The following is a 20,782-nucleotide window of genomic DNA, read 5'->3' as shown; positions in this document are numbered from 1 at the left end:
ACATAAATTTCTTCTCAGGCCTCATGACCAGTACTCAGTAGAGGATAGAATGGGCAGCTAAAAAATTAATTTCTACCATTAAGCACTGCAAGGACAATCAAATAATTCAAATATCTTAAACATAGACCGCCCCCACCCCACCCTGCATTTGGCTGCGGTGGCGTGAAAGAGAGCCAGTCTTTTTGCATCTTCTGGCCTGACGTGGGAAGAGGGCAGGCCAGGAAAAGAGCTTAATAGCGCCGGGGTGGTACTGGTCATGAGGCCTGAGAAGTTTATGTATATTCTGTGCACATATCTTAAACATAAGAGTGCTTGGTTTCAGGCTAAACATATGCTCCTTCAACCTTTCCTCTTAAAACAGGTCTGCGGAAAACTATGGTGTAGTGCTTATGAGCAATGGACTCTAATCTGGAGAAATGGGTTGGTTTCCCCACTCCTCCACATGAAGCCAGCTGGGTGACCGTGGACTATTCACAGTTCTCTTCGAGATCTCTCAGCCTCACCTACCTAACAAGGTGTCTATTGTGGGGAGAGGAAGGGAAGGAGATTGATTTTAAGCCGGTTTGATTCTCCTTAAAAGATAGCGAAAATGAGCATATAAAAACTATATTCTTCTTCTTCCTCATCAAACAGAACAGCAATTTTGCTGGTATTCTCTCATTACTTAAAAACATACAGGGTTAGTGGTTTTCAAATCACAGTCATCTTCAACACTGAAATAATTTAAAAGTTCATTTTTTTTCCCAAAAAGAGAATCAAATTTATTGTGATGCATTGAGAACATGAAATATTATTTTCCCTCTTTGAGTTTAGAGTGGGACAACCATTTCAGGAGTTACAACCTAGACTTAGCCACATTTCATGTCATCCAGTTCCTGACCAGGCTAGATTTTTGGATGGCTACCTGCCAAAGCTGGCCACTCCAAGGAGCACGTTCCTCTTATGTGTGTTCTCCAACAAACATACCAGCTTCTGTTAAAAACAAACAAAACCAAGCAAACCAAAGCAGCAATATTGCTAAAAGCAATGATCATTTTTAATATATTGAATTAGAGTGGATTTCCAGCCCCACATGAGAACACAGAACACTGCTCAGGACCAGTACTGGATGGCTCCAGATGTTGAGTCTTTTCCACAATTCACAATTGTTTCTGCAGTTGCAAAGGGCCAGTTCTCATTAGACTTGTTGGGACTGGGGTATACTTACCCAAGCACAAAATACATGTCATGAATGAAAGGGTAGGGTTGCCAGGTCCCTCTTCGCCACTGGCAGGAGATTTTGGGGGTGGAGCCTGAGGAGGGCGGGTTTGGGGAGGGGAGAGACTTCAATGCCATAGAGTCCAATTGCCAGAGCAGACATTTTCTCCAAGTGAACTGATCTGTCGGCTGGAGATCAGTTGTAATAGCAGGAGATCTCCCACTACCACCTGGAGGTCGACAACCCTAAGGGCAGTAAGCAGACCATTTTTTAAATATTGTTGTTCAAGCTCATGGTGAGAGCTGATTGGCCTGCTCTGGAGAAGCATGTGTTAAGTCCCAGCTCTGAGTTGGGAAATACCAGGAGATTTTTTGGGTGGAGTCTGAGGAGGGCGGGGTTTGGGAAGGGAAGGGACTTCAATGCCACAGAGTCTAATTTGCCAAAGCAGCCGTTTTCTCCAGGTGAACTGATCTCTATCGGCTGGAGATCAGTTGTAACAGCAGGAGATCTCCAGCTAATACCTAGAGGTTGGCAACCCTAGAAAAGGGCTAAGTGGGTGGGTTGGTTATTTTGGGGCCACGTTTGAACAACGTGCCAGAGAAGAGTCTGATCTTTTGCTCTCAGTCAGCAAAGACAGTTCTGCATGTGCCCTTTATTTTATGGCAAAGGCATACATGCCAAAGCACACAAAAGTCATGCACACAAACACACACACAATGAAATCAGAATCAGCCCTGAGTGATGGTAACCAGGGCCTACTTAAGAATAGAGATAGCTCCTTTTACTAGCCAAGTCTGCTGTTGGAAACCAATAAGCAAATCATGTAAGCATTCCACCAAAGGCCAGGGTGGCCACTGTGCCATCTGAGTCTTAGCAAGGTTGATTGGCTTGTCAAATAGTGCACTTGCTATGAGCGAACATCACTGAAACAACATCAGCACAAACACACAGAGCATCCTGCCACATGGCTAGCGGGTAAGTGAACTGACATTAAGCTGTCCGAAGCCATTTAATGTTTTGACTTTGGCTGGGAAGATGTCACATGGCTGCCTCGCTGAAAATAGCAGCTCTGTGACTCATTTTCTCTCCCCGGTAGCATCTAGCAAGCATTGTGTGATGTGATGTCCTCAGATTGGGAGTTTCCTTTCCCCTGCAGATAACTGTGCAAAAATAAAGGCTTGATGCACGCAAGGTAGAAGCAAAACTGAAATGACAATATTCAAAGTGGACCAGCAATCTTGATGAATTCACTAGCATGCCTATTGACAACTCAACGATGGGACATCACGTGACACATTGGAGCTTTCTATTTGTCGACGGGGAGAGACGATGCAGATCTGTGATGGCGCTGCTGCCATTTGGCACTAGCCCTGCAGCTCCCGATAATTCTGCCAGACGGTGGAAATTGCAAAACTTGCTTCAACTGTGGCATCTGCGGTCACTATCACACACTTGAGCATTCAGACAAACAAAGTCTACTTATTCCTTCCACTCCGGGCCATTGCATGCCTCATGAAAACTCTACAAAGAAGGCACCTTCCTATACATGGGAATTCATGTGTGTAACACACATCTTGTGTGTGTAACATGTAAATTCATGTGTGTAACACACCATGTATTGACAATAGCACGCACACTCTGGTTGTTTCCTTCTCCACCTGATCCGATGCCGAGTTACACACATCCAGGCTCCTGCTTAGGTATGCAAATGATTGCAGTCTGAATATAGTTGCTGTCTCTACACATGAAGCTGCCTTATACTGAATCAGACCCTTGGTCCATCAAAGTCAGTATTGTCTACTCAGACTGGCAGTGGCTCTCCAGGGTCTCAGGCAGAGGTGTAGCACATCACCAACTTGCCTAGCCCCGTTAACTGGAGATGTCAGGGGATTGAACCTGAGACCTTCTACATGCCAAGCAGATGCTCTACCACTGAGCCACGGCCCCTCCCACACTGGAAAGCCTGGCAAATCATGGAATCTGGTTCAGAACCATGGAAAGAGAAACCTGCCTGTGAAACCCCCATACAATGATCTATACATGGGTTGCATAGAGCTATTGTCTGTGCAGCATTGGTGTACATTGTTAAAAGAACCATCAACGATTAGGGATCAAATTGCTGTCACTGTACATGGAATATTTTGTTCCAATGTGTAAAGCTTTCTTATGCTTGATAAACTGAGAAAGGTCCCTCTATAATATTATCTCTTTCTTGCAATCCCACTCAAAAGATGACTCCCACCAAAGAGTAGGGATACGTAGTTGTGTCAACGTAGAGTCAGGGTTAACTAACCAATAATGTAATCCTAAACAGAGTTACCCCTTTGTAAGTCCGTTGGCTTCAACCTCTTTCAGTATACTGCAGGAGTAATTCCCAGAGCTGTCTGCCGTCTGTGATGGAAGTCAGGATGGCATTGGCACCTTTAAGTATCTCCTTGTAGAGAGGATCAGAAAACTCCATGTAGCACAACTAATCTGGGGTTTATCACAAGGTTTTATGGATAATAGGCATTTGCCTGAATGTGTCAACCCAGAAAATGCCCCAGTGTGTCACTGGGAGAATGTGTGATACTGGGGTACAAGACCTTCATGGAGTGCAAGACATTTTGTCCAACAAATACTGCATGGATACATAGTAAGTTGTCATCTTCACCTTCGCCTTGTAGATAACTGCAACTATGTTGGAGCATTAATAACATGACACCATACATTGTTGTAGGGTTTCTGGGACTTGGTATTTTGATTAGGGTTGGCCAGAGAACATGAGATGTACATTTCCTTTTCAGAGTCAAATATGGAAACCCTCAATACGACATGCTTTGTGTACAAATATGGATGACCAGGTTTATTGTTGTCATTATTATTATTATTATTGTGGTGATCTCCTGGTGACAGGAAAGATAAAATAAGGACACTATACCAGGGCTCACCACAAGTAAGCAAATGAAAGTTTTCGTTTCAGAGGAAGCAGTGGGCAAACAGCAACTGTATATCCCTTGTCCCATAATTATTAGGATAACCTCCATTTCTCTGCAAACAACAGTTTTCTTCTAACCATTAGTTGACATTGTCCCATGAAAAGAAATTTAATTTAAAAAATGATTTTAACATAGTATTTGTTTGTAGCAAACCTGGACCTGAAAGATACTTTCAGTTTCTTCAAGAGGCCATTAAAGTACAGGGGAAGAGCTAAGGGCTACGTTTGCTAACCAAATACACAACTCTGTGGATAATTCTTATTCTGATCTCCATCACCCTAAATTTTTTATTCTGATTGGCAGCAAAATATGGCTAATTTCAGACAAGATGCAGGGCTAAACATAGCCAGCCTGTCATGATCAACAGAGGTAATGAAAAATCCATATTAGACTAGCCACCACATTGAATACGAGGAGCAGAAATTCTCAGGTGAATTCCACACATCCAGAGGTTGTGACCGGATTTTGCCAAAAGCAAAATTTCAAAGTGAATTATGGAAGTTTGTCCTCAGACAAAACATTTGAGGAACTTTCCTGGAAGCCAAAGGAATTTGACCAGCTCACTTTCCTCACGGAGGTTTTGTACATCCCAACATCTGACCAGTTTTCTCTTTGGTCCACCATCACATAGTAACTTTACCCCTTTCAGATTCATAATAAATCTCTTCCCCTTCTTCATGATTTATTCTGCCACAGTCCTGGTGCATATGAGAGTCAGACAGAAGAGGAAATATGTTCAAAGCAAGTGGCAGCTCTCTGGCAATGCAACCTCTAAGGGAATATAAAGGGGAAACTCGTTATTTAAAAAGTACAGTTTTGCCATGGGCACCCATAGCTCTCTTCAAAGCATTGCCTATCCCCTGCTGAGCAGCCATGAAGATTTAGTGCAGAGATAAACAAACATCACTTGACTGATGGGCAACTGTGAAAAGTGAGGGAGAAGGAATGTCGGGCAAACATAAGGGAGCACAAGAGTTCCGTGGCCAAGAGAAGGAAGAAGGGGATGTTTGGCTGGGCTTTATGAATGTTCGGGTTGTTTTGTTTCTTCCCCTGCACCTTCTAGGTTTTGTCTTCAAACCAATTATGCAGAGGAACAAGGGAGACATTCATGCTACTTGCTGAGAGCAATACGAGTAAATTTCCTAGATCCGTGGATTCCACAGACCTTTGAGTCTCCTCCTTTATCCCTACAGGCTAATGTCTGGAATCACGAGAGTTTCGTGGCAAGTCCCAGTAGCCCTTAGAAACTGGTGGCATCTCTTCAGGTATTTTTTCGCGAGAGACGCGCCGTCGATTCCATGGGTTTCTTCCTCGCGTGGTACCTGAGCGGTTCAGGTGCAGCCGCATTTTCCTAAGGTTTCTCTCCCCCACCAAACTGTAGAAATCACACTGCCGTCTCGAGGTCCTCGTGGGGAACTCCTGGGAAATTCTGTCGATTTTCCAGGTACGATGCTAGATCTGGATCCCCAGCCTGCTGGGCCCTGTCTCGCGGTGTCTTACCCTACAGAGATAAGACAAAGAGAGAAACTCTTTGGACTGTATTTCTGAAATGTCTATTTTGCAGGCTTGTCTTGTATATCAGAAGGATTTTTGGTTACCCTGTGTCTCTGTGCAGTTTGTGGAAGAGAATCGCTGCACCCTTTTACGTGACTCGGGAAACCGAACTTTGGTTCCAACCCAATATTATTTAAGGAAGGTACAAGTAGGAATCTGTTTCTAAACTAAAAACAGCTATTCTTATTAAGGTTGTGTGTTTGAAGCTGCCCTGACCTGGATGGCTCAGGCTAGCCTGATCATGTCAGATCTCAGAAGCTAAGCAGAGTCAGCCCTGGTTTGTATTTGGATGGGGGACCACCAAGGAAAACCAGGGTTGCTATGCAGAGGAAGGCAATGGCAAACTACCTCTGGTAGTCTCTTGCCTTGAAAACCCATAAGGGGTCACCATAAGTCGGCTGCGACTTGACACCATTTTACAAACACACATACAGAACAAGTATGGGGGCGTGCAGAAGGGTGCTGAGCAACACTCAAACAATGTAAATATTCCACAAAGCATGTATTTTTCTGGTCATTTACTTGGTCGCATTAAACTCATTACTTTTCAAGCAAATACTAATGTTAGAAAATGTTCAATATGCCCCTGTTGAAAACTCCCTTGTTTCTGTAATTCAGGCCGCCACGCATATCTGCACAGCAGTGGTTGGCCCAGTTTGCAAAAGTTACACAAGTCTTATTTAATTCAAGACTTCCTCGCATCTTAAGCATCCTACAAATGTCTCCTCAGATCAAGTGGGGATGACATCCAGATGAACATAGATTGCACAGGGTTGGTGGGGGGCGGGAATTCAAGCACTTCCAAGATTCCCTTTGCCATAACATTGGCCGAGATGAATGCGTACTGAATTCACTCCTGTATCGTTTGATGGGTTTGTTTGATGTGGTTACCTTGGAATCCGTGTTCCTCAACGATGCACCGGCCTCCACCAAGAGCTGGCAGATACCACGATGGCGCTGGCAGGCTGCCTTGTGCAGTGCCGTCTCCCCCCTGTGCGCACAACAGAGAAAACTATCAACAAGAACAGTCTCATGCCAATGAATTACTTATGCCAGGGCACGACCATTTTAGGACTGCTAACACAGATGCATTTTCCTTATTTTGCCCTTGGATTTCCCAGTAGGTCAACATCTGGTACCAGCGATTTGAAAGGTTCCTTTTAAAAAAACTTATTATTAGCACGCTTAGAGCCACACACAGCATATTAAGTTCTCGTCCAGACTCAAGTTCTGTTTTAAACCAGCTACGAGATTATTATTTTTTGCTCCCCATCTGAATGAATCTCATTGCTGGGTATTCAGTTGTGAGTCTCCCCTTCTCCCGCCTCCCATGTTACTTCCTGTTCAATCTGGACAATAAGATGCTTTGGCTTCTGCAAGCCAGCTAAGTTTTGTTTTGTTTTTAAGTTTGCGTTATGAAATTAACATTGACCACATGCAGTTCTCTGGATTCTGGGCCTGAGTGACTCCTAGTCAGGACAGTCCTTTTAAGTCATCCTTGAAGACGTGCATTCTGTCAAAATCTCCGCATTATGGTTGCAAATAAATGAATTTCAAGCTTGACCCTTCTGTTGGATCTTTGATTCTAGTCCAAGGGAAAGGATTCAGCAGGACTGCTGCAATGCAAGTTGGCATTCTCAGCAAGATCTCCAACAAACAGATTCCCCTCCCCCACTCCCATGACTAGTGCTACAGCCTTTAGAGGGACAGAGGAGGGAAGAAACTGTGCTTCTCCTGAATGAAAGTTGAAAGATGCTGGCGTAGGCTCAGGGCAACCCAAGAATTGCATTAACTCCAATCTATTGGCTAATTCTGCATTGTATGGAGTGGTTAGAGTTCCAGCACTCTTTCCTCATTCCCTCCCCTCATCACTCTAACCCATTCCAAGTCCCACACTATATTGGGAAGTGCCTGGCAAAACAGTCTTTTATAATTGGTATATTTGCTGGGAGGGTTTATTCCTTTCTTTTTTCTGCTAAGTCCAAGAAGCAATCTAAAAGGAACCAGCAGCTACCCATTAATCAGCCTAACTACTATTGGTTGAGCAGGAAAGATGGTAACAGAACAGGATTCTTGGCTTCTCGAGCAGGCTTGATGTGCTTGAAATGGGGCTGAATATATTAGCCAGCTGTGTGCTGATTTATTTATCGCATTACATCTTTCCTTCCTTTCATTAAGGAACTCAAAGCAGCCTACAAGGCTTTCCGAACTGGTCTACCATTGAGATGCTGATCAGATCCAGACTGGCGTAGTTTCAGCAAGGAGGCTGCACCATGTATCTTCCAACCCATTTCCTGGGTATTCTGTGTGTTGGAATTCTTTAATATATGAGCAGATGAACACACATGAACACATGAAGCTGCCTTATACGGAATCAGACCCTTGGTCCATCAAAGTCAGTATTGTCTACTCAGACCGGCAGCAGCTCTCCAGGGTCTCAGGCAGAGGTCTTTCACATCACCTACTTGCGTAGTTCCTTTAACTGGTGATGCCCGGGATTGAACCTGGGACCTTCTGCATGCCAAGCAGATGCTCTGAGCCACAGCCCTTCCCCTATCAGGAAGTTCATTTCAGCTGACTGATATGAACAGGTTCTGGATAGAGTATTCAAAATCTGACTTGGGAATAGATGGAGTCCATTACTGAAAGTTTGGCAACCATGACACCTGCCTGTACATAATGGCCAAGACCAAAAATAGTTTCCCAAGACTGGCAGGATTTCAAATATACAAATTCATAATTCACAATAGCAGACTCAGATAAACTATTCAATGTAGAATTAATTAGCTTAATTAAAAACACTCTCGGCACCTTGTTCTAGTCACCTTGGGGGAAATAAGGGTGGACCTGGACTGGGGAGGAAAGTTCTGGAGAATTGCAGTGGGGGGAAGATTACTAATACAAACAAGACATTGTGGTATAGTGGTTAGAGCAGGGGTGTCAAACTCAATTGTTACAAGGGCCAAATATGACATAAATGTCACTTGGTCGGGCTGGGCCATGCCTCACTAGCCCAGATTGGGACTGGGGGGAATGGCTGACTTGGTTGACTTGCGGGATGGATAAGAGCTCTCAAGTGGCTGCATCTGGGCCTTGGGCCTTATGTTTGATACCCCTGGGTTAATCAGATGAATGCTTGTGGGGGGAAAGCCATGATTCTAATCCTTACCTGCAATAACTACTACGGATTAAAATCAACATTTCTTCCATAAGCATTCTTCAAAAGGATGGGAAACATAGTCCCTTCTGTGCTTGCTCTTTCTACAGTTTAACAGCCAGGACTGTGAATGCAAGCGGGTGACGCTAGAGAAAACTAATCTGCATTCAGTTGGCATCACTATCTGGGTTTGATTTGCTGTTTAGAAAAGAAAGGAGGTTTGGTTCTCTTTTGAAGTTCAACAGAACCCATTGAGAGGCTGCCATTTTTTTTTTCATTTGTTTGATGCTGAATTGAATACTGATGCACATAACCGGAAGCAAGCTAGAAGAAAACCAATAAAAGAAATGGAAGCCAATGGGCTGGGACTTACGTTTCACTATCTGCCATATCCAGTAACTCTGAAGGACCTGTCAAAGGAAGCAAGATAGGTTACACAGTGTTCCTCCTGCTCAGCAACCCGTGGTGGAATCAAGGGTGGCAACGTGGTGGAGACTGGAAGTCCCATATATGGTGAGTCAGCACTAGGTGCAAAATTCTGGGTAAGAATACATGCACTGATTGCTCCCCTACATTTGGTGAAAACTTCGGTTGAGGGCATGAGTGTGCCTTCCCACTCCACTTACCTGATGTGCCTCTGACACTATGAGGTATTCAGGAGATGACACAACATTTATATAGGGCCTACGCATATGTAATTTGATATGTGTAGACCGATTTCATGTAGCTAATATCACAGATTTTTAAAAAACCAAGAAATTGACCACGTAATCTGAGCCGATACATGCTGGACTGTACATGCATAGGATCTATTCGAGCATTATGCCATCACGTGAATGCATGGATATATGAAAGGTAGGGTAAAATGTACTAGGTGAGCAAGCAGGTGAGAGCCAGCGTGATATAGTGGTTAAGAGCGGTGGTTTGGAGCAGTGTACTCTGATCTGGAGAACCAGGTTTGATTCCCCACTCCTCCACATGAGCGGCAGAGGATCATCTGGTGAACTGGATTTGCTTTCCCAGTCCTACACACGAAGCCAGCTGGGTGACCTTGGGCCAGTCATAGTTCTCTCCGAACTCTCTCAGCCCTACCTACCTCACAGGGTGTCTGTTGTGGGGAGGGGAAAGGAAGGCGATTGTAAGCTGGTTTGAGTCTTCCTTAAGTGGTAGAGAAAGTAAGCATATAAAAACCAACTCTTCTTCTTCTTGTCTGAGCCCCCCTCCCCACACTTCACAGAAGGGAGCTGTTGATGGATCTATTGTCTGATCCAGCACTGCACAGAGTGTGGGAGCAGGGGCTAAAGGGTCAGAATAGGACTCCGCCACCCCAAGTATCCACGTACCCCACTCAGCCATGAAAATCACTGGTTGACCAAGCCAGCTAACCTCTCTCAGCCTAAAGTGTCTCACAGGGCTGTTGTGAGGAGAAAATGGAGGAGGGGAAAACAACATACAGCCACCTTCAGCTCTTTGAAAGAAGGGCAGAATAAAAACGTGACAGACGAGCCGAGAGTTAAGGTACAGATAATGAGAAATATATATTGAATGGATGAATAGAAGGATGGAAATACATACAGACAGATAGAAGTATGTGATGGATGAATGGAGAGAGAGAGAGAGACATACATACATACACACATACACACACATACATACATACACACACACATACATACATACATATGAAGAGAGAGATTATACTGATATGCTTGCAAGACTCCCCCCCACCCCGAGTTGCCACTAAATTTTGCACAGGTGAAAACTGTGGTTACTTTGGAGGGCCTAATCTTTGGAAATTCCAAAAGAAGTTAGAAGAATTTTATAGTGCAATCCTAAACATGGATTCTGAGCCCATTTACTGCATCGCATTTAGAAAGGCGTAAACTAGATTCCACTGTTAATGTTTTAACAGTTCCCAAGGGAAGATCTGAATTGAACTAAAATGTACCGTACGTGAGGGCCTTTTCATGCAGAATATATGTAGGGATTTGGGCAATCAAAAATTAATCACCATGCTCAGTAAAATTTCTTACAGAGGTGACTCTCCTGTTTTGAGTTTCCTTCACAATTTCCTTTTTTTTTAAAGGGTGTAGATACACGGTTTTGCTCTCCTCTTTTTTAAGGAACATGAGATGGTTTCCTGCGAATTCAAGGAATGGCATTCCGTGCAGTACCATGACCTTTGATGTTTCCTTGGGGGGGTGCAAAGAGACAGCCTTGATTTGAAGCCATGCCCTTTCTTACTCAGAAACATGCTTCTCCGGCATCATCTCATGCTCCCACTCCCTTCCAATTCCCCACCCTCCTCTTTTATCTCAGTCTCCCTGGCGCTGCCAGCCGACCATTCCAAATCCCCCTCTGGCACAGGACAAAAAGCCACCCAGATGTGGGAAAGGATGGCATTGGGCAACCTCATGGCACTGCTATCCTGCCACAGCGGGGAGCTGGCTGTTTCGCCCAGGGACGAGAAGAAAAAGAAAGAAAGGGGGAACCGAGAAAGAGAGCGCAACATAACCCAATAGAAATCCGGGAGGGAAATGCATGAGTGAGATTTCTATCAAGGAAAACAGTGGGGAAGAAAAAATAAATAAACAAGAGAGAGAGAGAAATGTGCAAGAAGGTGGAGATATAAATAAAAGGCTGAGGGAAATAAATGGAGAATGGTGGGGGGATTCTAGGTTGAAAAGAGCCAAAAATACAAAAAACATTGGGCAGGATCCCCTGTGGGAACCTTAATGTCTCTCCTTTATGTCTCCAACAACCAGTTTGTCTCAAATTATTAACTCTTTCCCCTCTCCATTGCATGTAGCCATATCAAACATCCTATCTGGTGGTTCTACAAGGTAGCCAAGTTGCTTAAGTCTACAAGACATTGAGAGGGAGGGAGGGAGAGAGGGAGGGAGGGAGTTTGAAGTCAGACTGCGGATTTTGCACAAAGCTTGCAAGGAGATACAGGAGAAATGAAAAGGATCACATTTCCAAACAATACTGCACCTTCTCATTTAGGAGTGCTTTTGGGCATACATATATTTTTCTGAGGCTACCTTGGTTCTGAAAAAAGACTTACAAAGAAAATATCCTTATAACAAGGGGTGGAAACGTTACTTATTAAAGCACATAATTACTGCAATATATCGAAAGGTTACTTTGGAGAATGTTGGCAGCATCCAAATGCAATAAACGGATTAATCTTTAAGCCTATTATTTATTTATTTAATTCATTTGCACACACGCGCACACACACCACCTTTCTTCCATTTGGCAACCCGAAGTGGCTTATCTCATTTTACTCTCTTCCATTCTATCCTCACAAGAACCCTGTGAGGTAGGTTAGGCTGAAAGAGTATGACTGGCTTCCATGGCACAAGAGAGCTTCCATGGCACAAGTGGGGATTTGAACCCTGGTCACCCAGATACTAGTCTGACACTCTTAACCACTATACCACGCTCTTGGTAGTCAGATTATAACAGCACATTCCTGAGAGGAATGCGTGCGCCGGCTTAGCCTCCTAAAGAGGTTTCGGCACCGCCCGGCGCCAAAAACCCTTGCAACCCTAAAAGGTGGCATATCTCAGCCCCCCCAAAAAAGGGAGTGTTCCCGAGTCGAAACGGCTTAGGAGGCCACCTAACGGTGCCCCCGTCCCCCAGCCAGCGCCGGAACACACGGGAATGCCTCCCGAGATGCCATTACGCCCCGGGAATGCCTCCCGAGATGCCATAATGCCTCCCAGGATGCCATTGCAGCTGTTGCTGGCAGCTGGACGCTGGCAGCAGGCTCTGGTGGCGTCCGGGCTTCACAAAGCAGCAGCTGGAGACTGGCATCCAGGCCTGTACGCTGGCGCTGGAGCCACCAACGCCAGCGTGCGCCTCCCGGATGCCGGCGCTGTGGGCCCTTGCGCCGCCATGGGCCGTCGCTGGCCTCCAAAGGGGGAGCTCAGGAATGGGCTGCTCAGGAATGGGCTGTTAATCAATTAATGTTCCTGTAATAAATTGAAAGCCCTGGCTCTTTCATAAGATCTACCAAAAACACATCAACTAAGTCACAATGACTAGCAACATTGCTGAGGTTCATACCAGAGATCTCATAATGGCAAACGCAAGGGATCGCCCTGTTCCCAAGTTTGACTGCAGCTAAGCACACAACTCTAGTGACATTCAGGCTCAGTTCTTAATGCTCATTCCAACTCCAGTACTCATTCCTAGAATGTTCCCTTGTTAGGTGTCTACTGCTGAGGAGGGCTTGTGACAGTGACGGAGTCCTCATCTGTAGGACCAGGCCTGGTTTTACCCTGAAGCACATCTCTTGTTCAACCAGCACCCTGTAGGGCTGTCACTGTCATCCAGCTTCCTAGCTTGTGGGCCACCAGACCACCTCCTCAGCAGTTGCCTCTGCTATGCAGGTGCCACCACCTCCTCACAATGAAGGTGGACAAGGCCTGTGCTCACAAAGAAGGTGGTCCAGGCGCAGGAAGCAGTTGCTGGAAAGGCAGGAGTGGCTGCTCCTGCACTCCTCCCTGGATCGCCCTCTTTGTAAGGAGGAGGCGGCAGCCATGAGGAGGGGGGTTCTGGTGCAGAGGCAGAAGCCACTACGACCACCTCGCTTTGTTCTGAGAAGGAGCTGGCCACTGTGCTCCTGAGCTCATGCCTGAACTGTCCTCTTTATGAGGAGGCAGTGGAGGTGGCTGGCTCTTTTTCTGCAAGAGGGAGGCAGCCCAGGCATAAAGGCAGCCGCTGCTGCCTCCTCTTCACAAAGAGATGGATGGTGAGCTTAAGAATCTTCTCCTCCAGTTAATTTCATTCCTAAGAAAAACTCTGTGTGTGTGTGTGTGTGTTAAGTGCCATCAATTCGCTTCCGACTCATGGCGACCCTATGAATCAATGTCCTCCAAAACGTCCAATCTTTAACAGCCTTGCTCAGATCTTGCCAATTGAGGGCAGTGGCTTGCTTTATAGCATCAATCCATCTCTTGTTGGGTCTTTTCCTGTTGCCTTCAACTTTTCCTAAGTACTTTTTTTAAAACAGCTACATGAAACTCATATGTCAATATGGACCCATGTCCCCATGTACAAAACAATAAATGCTTGGATCCCACTGAGCATGTGTTTTATCAGAAAAAAAGCAAAGGAATCTGACTGCTTTGTCTTGCCACTCTTGCTGCAGCCCCAAATCCCCTGAAATGCTACTCATGGGGGACAGGAACAGCATGAGTGGGGACTTGGCACCCCCCCCCCAATTCTGTCAACAGCAATCCTCCAAGGGAACCAACATGTTCCTTCATCCATGAACTCCCCAGAATAATCAAACTTCGCTTCACCATGATGTCCACATGCAGACACCTCAGTGAATCAGAGGTTGCTTATTTCACATAAACCAGGATTCCAGACTGGGATCAAATTGAGGTTGTGGGGAGAGGCTGTGGCTCAGTGGTAGAGCATCTGCTTGGCATTCAGAAGGTTCCAGGTTCAATCCCTGGTGTCTCCAGTTAAAGGTGATGTGAAAGACCTCTACCTGAGACCCTAGAGAGCCGCTGCCGGTCTGAGTAGATAATACTGGCTTTGACGGACCAAGGGTCTGATTCAGTGTAAGGCAGCATCATGTGTGAGGTTTGGAAGACAGTCTTGTAAACAAGCTCCAATTCACCAAAGCATCTGCATCTGGCTTTCCCAGTGAACTGGAGCTTCAGAGCGACAAGCTCTTTGACAACCCAATTGGGATTTATTTCCCCCCCCCCTACTGTCCCATCTAACCCGACTAGTTGATCAGAGACAATAATGGCGTCTGAATCTGTAAAGGTTTCTGCCCACTCACTCACCATGCTCCAGGATGTATTTCACAATCTCTCCATGACCAGTCTTGGCTGCGTGGTGAAGCAAGGAACAATGGTCAGGGCCTTGGATTAACAGATTAGCTCCCTTTTGACAGCATTCTATAAACTGGAACATAAATGCAGAGAGAAAAGACAGAACACTGTGAATTCATTGCTTCCTTTCCCACAAGTGGCTAAGAAAAGAAATGATACAGGCAGATAAATACCAAAGACTTTTTCCTAATTCATTATATGAATTATATGAATATAATGAAAGATCCTGGGAGCACAGGATTAAACACTGGAACCTTGGTTTTGGGGTCAAGGGAATAAACACTGGTGTTGGCAGAGTCACTGACACAGTAAAGGTGCACAATGTGATTAAAGTGTAGATGAAGCTTTATTCAGGAACTAACATACTTGATAATGAAGAGGAGGAGAGCGAGATATAGTGTCATATTACATGACTAGCTGAGAGAAATAGCGCATTCCTGAATTTTAAGGGTGAAAGCACTTAGGAGGACAGGAAGGAGCTGTGCCGGCATTCGGGGCCCCCGCGCCGGCACCCGGGCTACTTATGATGGTGTTAGTGGCCCCAGTGCCGGCGTGGAGGCCGGGATGCCAGGCGCTGCTGCAGCAACACTGCCCCAGTACGCCAGCGGGGCCTTCCCACTGGTGTAAAGGCCCACGCCAGCTTTCCAGGGGGCATTCAGAGGGGAGGAGCTGCTGTTAGGCAGCCTCCTGTCCCCATTCACCCTGGGTATGCCAGCGGTGAGAAGATGGGGCAAAAAAACCCATTTAAAATGTTAAAAGCCTTTAAAAGGCTTTTTTTGTTGTTGTTGGCACCAGGGAAATGGGTTAGGAGGCGCTGCAGTAGTGTCTGCCGTCCCCAAACTCTGAAATCTCTGGAATGCACTTAGAGAGCAAGAGACTTCTGAGAAGGAGGATGTTGCCCTAAGAATAGCAGTCTGGAGACAGACAAGGAAAGACATTTAACAAGAGAGAAGGTGCTGACCTCACTATCCTATCTAACTGTCCTCTTGCTGCCCCCATAAGGTCTTCTTCTTTGTGCAGCAGGCAACCGGGATCCAACTGGAACCCAAAAAGGACTGAGGACCAATTTGCACAACTCAGTTGGTATCTTGAGAACATGGGCTAAGGAAACCTGCTGGCAATGCAACGGTGGTATTCTTGCTTCCCTACAGCTTAAACACACTTGTATACATGTTAGAGCAGATCTACCAAAAGTAGACCATGGCACAAATATTAGGAATTAGGGTATGAATCTGCACAGCTGAATGTTGTCTACATGAACATCTCAGATGGCTCACTTGCCAGGATGAAAAGCTGTAGCCTAACCTAGGGTTGCCAACTTCCAGGTACTAGCTGAAGATCTCCTGCTATTACACCGGATCTCCAGCCAATAGAGATCAGCTCACCTGGAGAAAATGGCCGCTTTGGCAATTGGACTCTATGGCATTGAAGTCCCTCCCCTCCCCCAAACCCTGCCCTCCTCAGGCTCTGCCCCAAAAACCTCCCACTGGTGGCAAAGAGGGACCCGCCAACCATAGCCTAACCTCCTCCTTCATGTAGTCATTTTGTGGGCAGCATCTTACTCAGTGGAACATACAAATATGTGCTCCCCGTCTCCACTATCACTAGCATTCTGAAACACCCAAGACCTGTCCCGGAAGTATTATTTTTCTGTACAGGTTCATTGACTTATAGATTATAGCAAAAGGACTCCAGAAAATTGGGTGTTTTAGCATGTTCAGTTCTGACTGTATAGCCCAGATTGTATAGTTCTTTAAAAAAAATAATGTGATGATCGTGCTTTATGTTAGCTAGCTGATATTGCGCCCTGATCCATAATGCGGAAAATTGGTGTCTTACTGGAGGAAAGGTATCATAGCTTTAGTAAACAGAATAGATAACTGCTCAGAAACCCAGGGCGGCGTGGGACATTTTTAAAGAATGATCATTGCAAGGATCCACTTTCATTCTTGACTACTGTTACCTTGGGGCCAAGTGTCTTGGAGGTGGATGTCAAATGCAAACAGCTGGAGTAATAGAGCTGTCACCATTATAAATGGCCAAAAAAAGGCCTTAGCTAGATAACACTGCAGCCATTTATCAAAAAAAGCACAGGTATGTGTTCACAAATCACCAGGCCGGTCACCCCAGTCCTGCTAGAGGTCATTAGCACATGGAGACAGATTTAAGTGCATAGATCTAAAGCTGGAAGTGGAATCAGACTTGAATCCCCCGTTCTGATGGCCATTATGATGTACTTAAGGGATGGGCTGGTAAATGAACATTGTGATGGCATTGGAACATAGGCTAAATTAAACTAGCGAGGGAAATGGGGAACTTGCCATAGGGGCCCCAATTTAACCTGCAGCCCTGGGTTATTGCCTGCAACAGTGTTCTACCAAGGACTGGGTTGGATCCTAGGGATCTGTTCTGTTAATGGTGGTGCTTTCTTCCGGTGCAAGATACCTTCCCCTGATGCAAGAGGTTCTTCCACTAGAAAGTCTTTTGCATTAGGGAAAGGTTTCGTGTATGGGAGGAAGGCACTGCCATAAGTGGAGCAGATGCATGGGGCCCAACCCCAAATATTCTCCATAATGCCACCTAACTTTCCTTGAGGAACTCTTAACATAATATGTGACCCAGGCTGACTGTGGAGGAATCAACAGCTGACTGTTACCCAGAAGCAATTCCTGTGTATGCGGCTGTTAAATGCATTGCTACAATTGTGGAAATTGCTAGCAGGAAGCCAGGGGCAGCACAGGTGATAAGACACATTCTTTACAAAAATAATCTCTGTGGACAGCTGGGGTACGCAGAGGATATTTTGAATGCCTGAACATGCCTTACTTTACAACTATCCAAAACTGAAAATTACTGATGAGAAGAGCTCTGGGTAGAATAAAAAACGGCTATAACTATTAACAACAAATATATCCAAATCAGTCAACCAATTATGCCACTGATTCCATGCCCAGAAACATGTAACCTTTCATTGTGGCTTTTTACTGCTGAAAAACCAGAGATGCAGTTGCGGACATCAGCTTCATTTTTTAAAAAAAATGAAAAATGCCCTCCCATTTCCCCACTGACAACTAAGAGACTGATACAGGAGGACCTGGAGTTCCCAGACCTGCTTAATATCTGAACTGCATTCCCAGCAAAACTGACATTGCAATGAAACAGAAAGGGAAGCAGAAAGTAATGTACTATTAGATTGGTCATAAATCATATCATGAAATGATAGGCCATGGAAGCTTTTACTGAACACCTCTGTACTGACTGATTTGAAGTTGTAGTATTGCTAACACTACTGTCTTGGGGTAGCTGTGATTGCTTCACATTTAGCCATGAGTAAATTCTTCAGCTATATCTTGGTCTACCTCGAGCATGACAGGAGAGAATACTGTAACAGGACTTGCAGACATAGTGTGGTACAAGTAGGGTTGCCAGGCCCCTCTTCACCACCGGTGGGAGGTTTTGGGGGCGGAGCCTGAAGAGGGCGGGGTTTGGGGAGGGGAGGGACTTCAATGCCATAGAGTCCGATTGCCAAAGCGGCCATTTTCTCCAGGGGAACTGATCTCTATTGGCTCTCTTCTATTGGAACTCTTCACTAATTTCAATGTCACTGGACTGCGGCACTCCTTATTTTGCCGTGTGCTTTTGTGTTCTGCAGGTGATGCTAGGTGGATTATGGCGATCTTCTTTATCTCAGCATAAGTAACCTTTTGGGTCTGAAGAAAAATAACAAAGTGCCCTTACACAAAACTACACAGTGATAATAAATAGAAGACGTGAGACTTTCTTCTACTTACTTTTAGAAAATCACCAGCTGTTACTGACTGTAAAAGTGCTGCAAAGGACAAAAAAAGGGAAATTACTATTAATGGTGTTGATTTGCACCAATGCGCTCATGCTATTTGACTGTGTTAAAATAAAACCCAAATCAGGTTCTTCTGCAAGGGGTTGGTGTTTCACATATATGATTTTTCAACCCTAATGTTAGCCTGACAAGATCCAGGCATTTCCAGCTTTGACAGCATTTTTGCATCTGAGGCTTAAAACGGGTTGTGCTTAAAGCTATTGATAAATCAAATATAAAACAAACATTGACTAGAAGAGACATCCAGGTTTCTCGCACAATCTATTTTGCATTTGAAAGTTTCACGCAGATCACAGATTTTGTGAAAGAAGCTAAAAGCTGCTTTTTTCTTTGCTTCATTTTTGAAAACTATTTCAGACACCCCCATTGGGTTTTTCAAACAGGAACACACATGCACACACAAAGAACAAGTGAAACAATAGTGTGTTTTTTTCTTGGATGAATTCGTGGTTGGCCATGGGAAAAATCTGAACCTCTAAGCATGCCAAGACGGATGCCATCCATGGGTTATGAATTGTGAGGTCTTGCTGGTAGGAGGGGAAATCTGGCAGAAACATCCAATCAGGATATATAAAAGGGAAAGAAAAAACTTCAGTCATCCTCAGTATTACTGACTGTGTAGGATCTAAGGAGCTAGAAAAGATTTTGAAGTGTAAGAATGTGTCACTGGCCACCAAGACTAGATTAATTCATGCCATCGTATTCCCTATTACTATGTATGGGTGTGAAAGCTGGACAGTGAAGAAAGCGGATAGGAAGAAAATAGATTCCTTTGAAATGTGGTGTTGGAGGAGAGTGTTACGGATACCGTGGACTGCCAAAAAAACAAATCAGTGGGTTATACGGTAGATCAAATCAAGGCTGAACTGACCCTAGAAGCTAAAATGACTAAACTGAGGCTATCGTATTTTGGTCACGTCATGAGACGACAAGAGTCATTGGAAAAGACAGTCATGCTAGGAAAAGTTGAAGGCAGCAGGAAAAGAGGAAGACCCAACAAGAGATGGATTGACTCAATCAAGGAAGCCACAGCCTTCAGTTTGCAAGATCTGAGCAAGGCTGTCAAAGATAGGACATTTTGGAGGACTTTCATTCATAGGGTCGCCATGAGTCGGAAGTGACTTGACGGCACTTAACACACACACACACACACACACAATGGAGAGGACACGTGTACTGACATTTGTTGATTTTGCCCATTTTCAGGATGGCAAAAGAGACAGCACTGAATTCTCTTATAGCGCTCCTATGAATAAATATCATAAAGTATCCATAATACTTGCGCCAGTCTTTCATAGAAGTAATTCATGACCGATGGAGCAAACGCTGAAATAAATGTTAAACTAGCATTTTCAAATGTGATCATACCTTTCAGGCAGTTCAGTGCTGTAGGTGGTGAGATTCCCTCTGCACCCTGCCTCATATCACCCAGACCCAAGACAAACATCAATATTAACAGCCTAAGAATCTATGTGTATCATCCTTCCATTTCATACCTCATATGTATATCTCATCCTTTGTCCAAGACTTTGGGGATGCATATACGGTCCCCCATTTTATTCTCCCAACAACCTCATGAGACAAGTTACATGGAGAAATAGTGATGAGCCCGAAGTTATATCCCTTCATAGAATCATAAAGTTGGAAGGGACCACCAAGGTCATCTAGTCCAACCCCCTGCACAATGCAGGAAATTAACAACTACCTCCCACCCACATCCCCATGACCCCAACCCCCCCACCACCACCATGCAGGATCCCACAATCAAAGCACTCCCGACAGATGGCCATCTAGCCTCTGCTTAAAGACCTCCAAAGACAGGGCTTTCAGATCTGCCCTGCCAGCCTTCTCCGGACCCTGGTTTTCCCGACACTTTTGAAAAGCCCCAACGTTTTGAAAAGTCACTTCCTTTCCTTTCACCTCTATAAAGAGGGATACTGAATTTATAGCCACACACCTGTGGTACCTGGTCCAGTTCCCTGGGCCCCAAGGGTGATCAGGACCTCTGGAATGTTTTCCCTTTTCTTATCCTCTTTTGGAGCTCTGATGTGGCCAACCATTACCCTCTATACCAGCGCCTACATGCTTTATTGCTCAGTCATTTCATTGCTGCTTTTTGAGATCTTTCAAGATTACCACTACTACCACCACCACCACCCCCAGTTGCTGGCCTAC

At 45.0% G+C, this 20,782-nt stretch overlaps 1 protein-coding gene across 1 annotated transcript in view; it reads right to left on the bottom strand.

The window, feature by feature from the left end:
- Positions 1–4,464: 4,464 nt before the first annotated feature.
- Positions 4,465–20,782, bottom strand: part of DGKI (diacylglycerol kinase iota) — a 292,329-nt gene continuing 276,011 nt past the window's right edge. The window contains exons 30-34 of the mRNA XM_056846063.1: positions 18,540–18,577; positions 14,701–14,821; positions 9,261–9,297; positions 6,622–6,721; positions 4,465–5,677 (exon numbers count right to left, since the gene is read on the bottom strand). Of these exons, the coding sequence (XP_056702041.1) occupies positions 5,561–5,677; positions 6,622–6,721; positions 9,261–9,297; positions 14,701–14,821; positions 18,540–18,577 (413 nt within the window). The 3' untranslated portion in view covers positions 4,465–5,560. The remainder of the gene's footprint in view (positions 5,678–6,621; positions 6,722–9,260; positions 9,298–14,700; positions 14,822–18,539; positions 18,578–20,782) is intronic.

Source organism: Euleptes europaea, chromosome 3 (assembly GCF_029931775.1).
Source record: "Euleptes europaea isolate rEulEur1 chromosome 3, rEulEur1.hap1, whole genome shotgun sequence".
NCBI classification, from domain to species: domain Eukaryota; kingdom Metazoa; phylum Chordata; class Lepidosauria; order Squamata; family Sphaerodactylidae; genus Euleptes; species Euleptes europaea.
Note: the sequence above shows the minus strand (reverse complement) of the source record. Positions and strands in the feature narration are given on the sequence as shown.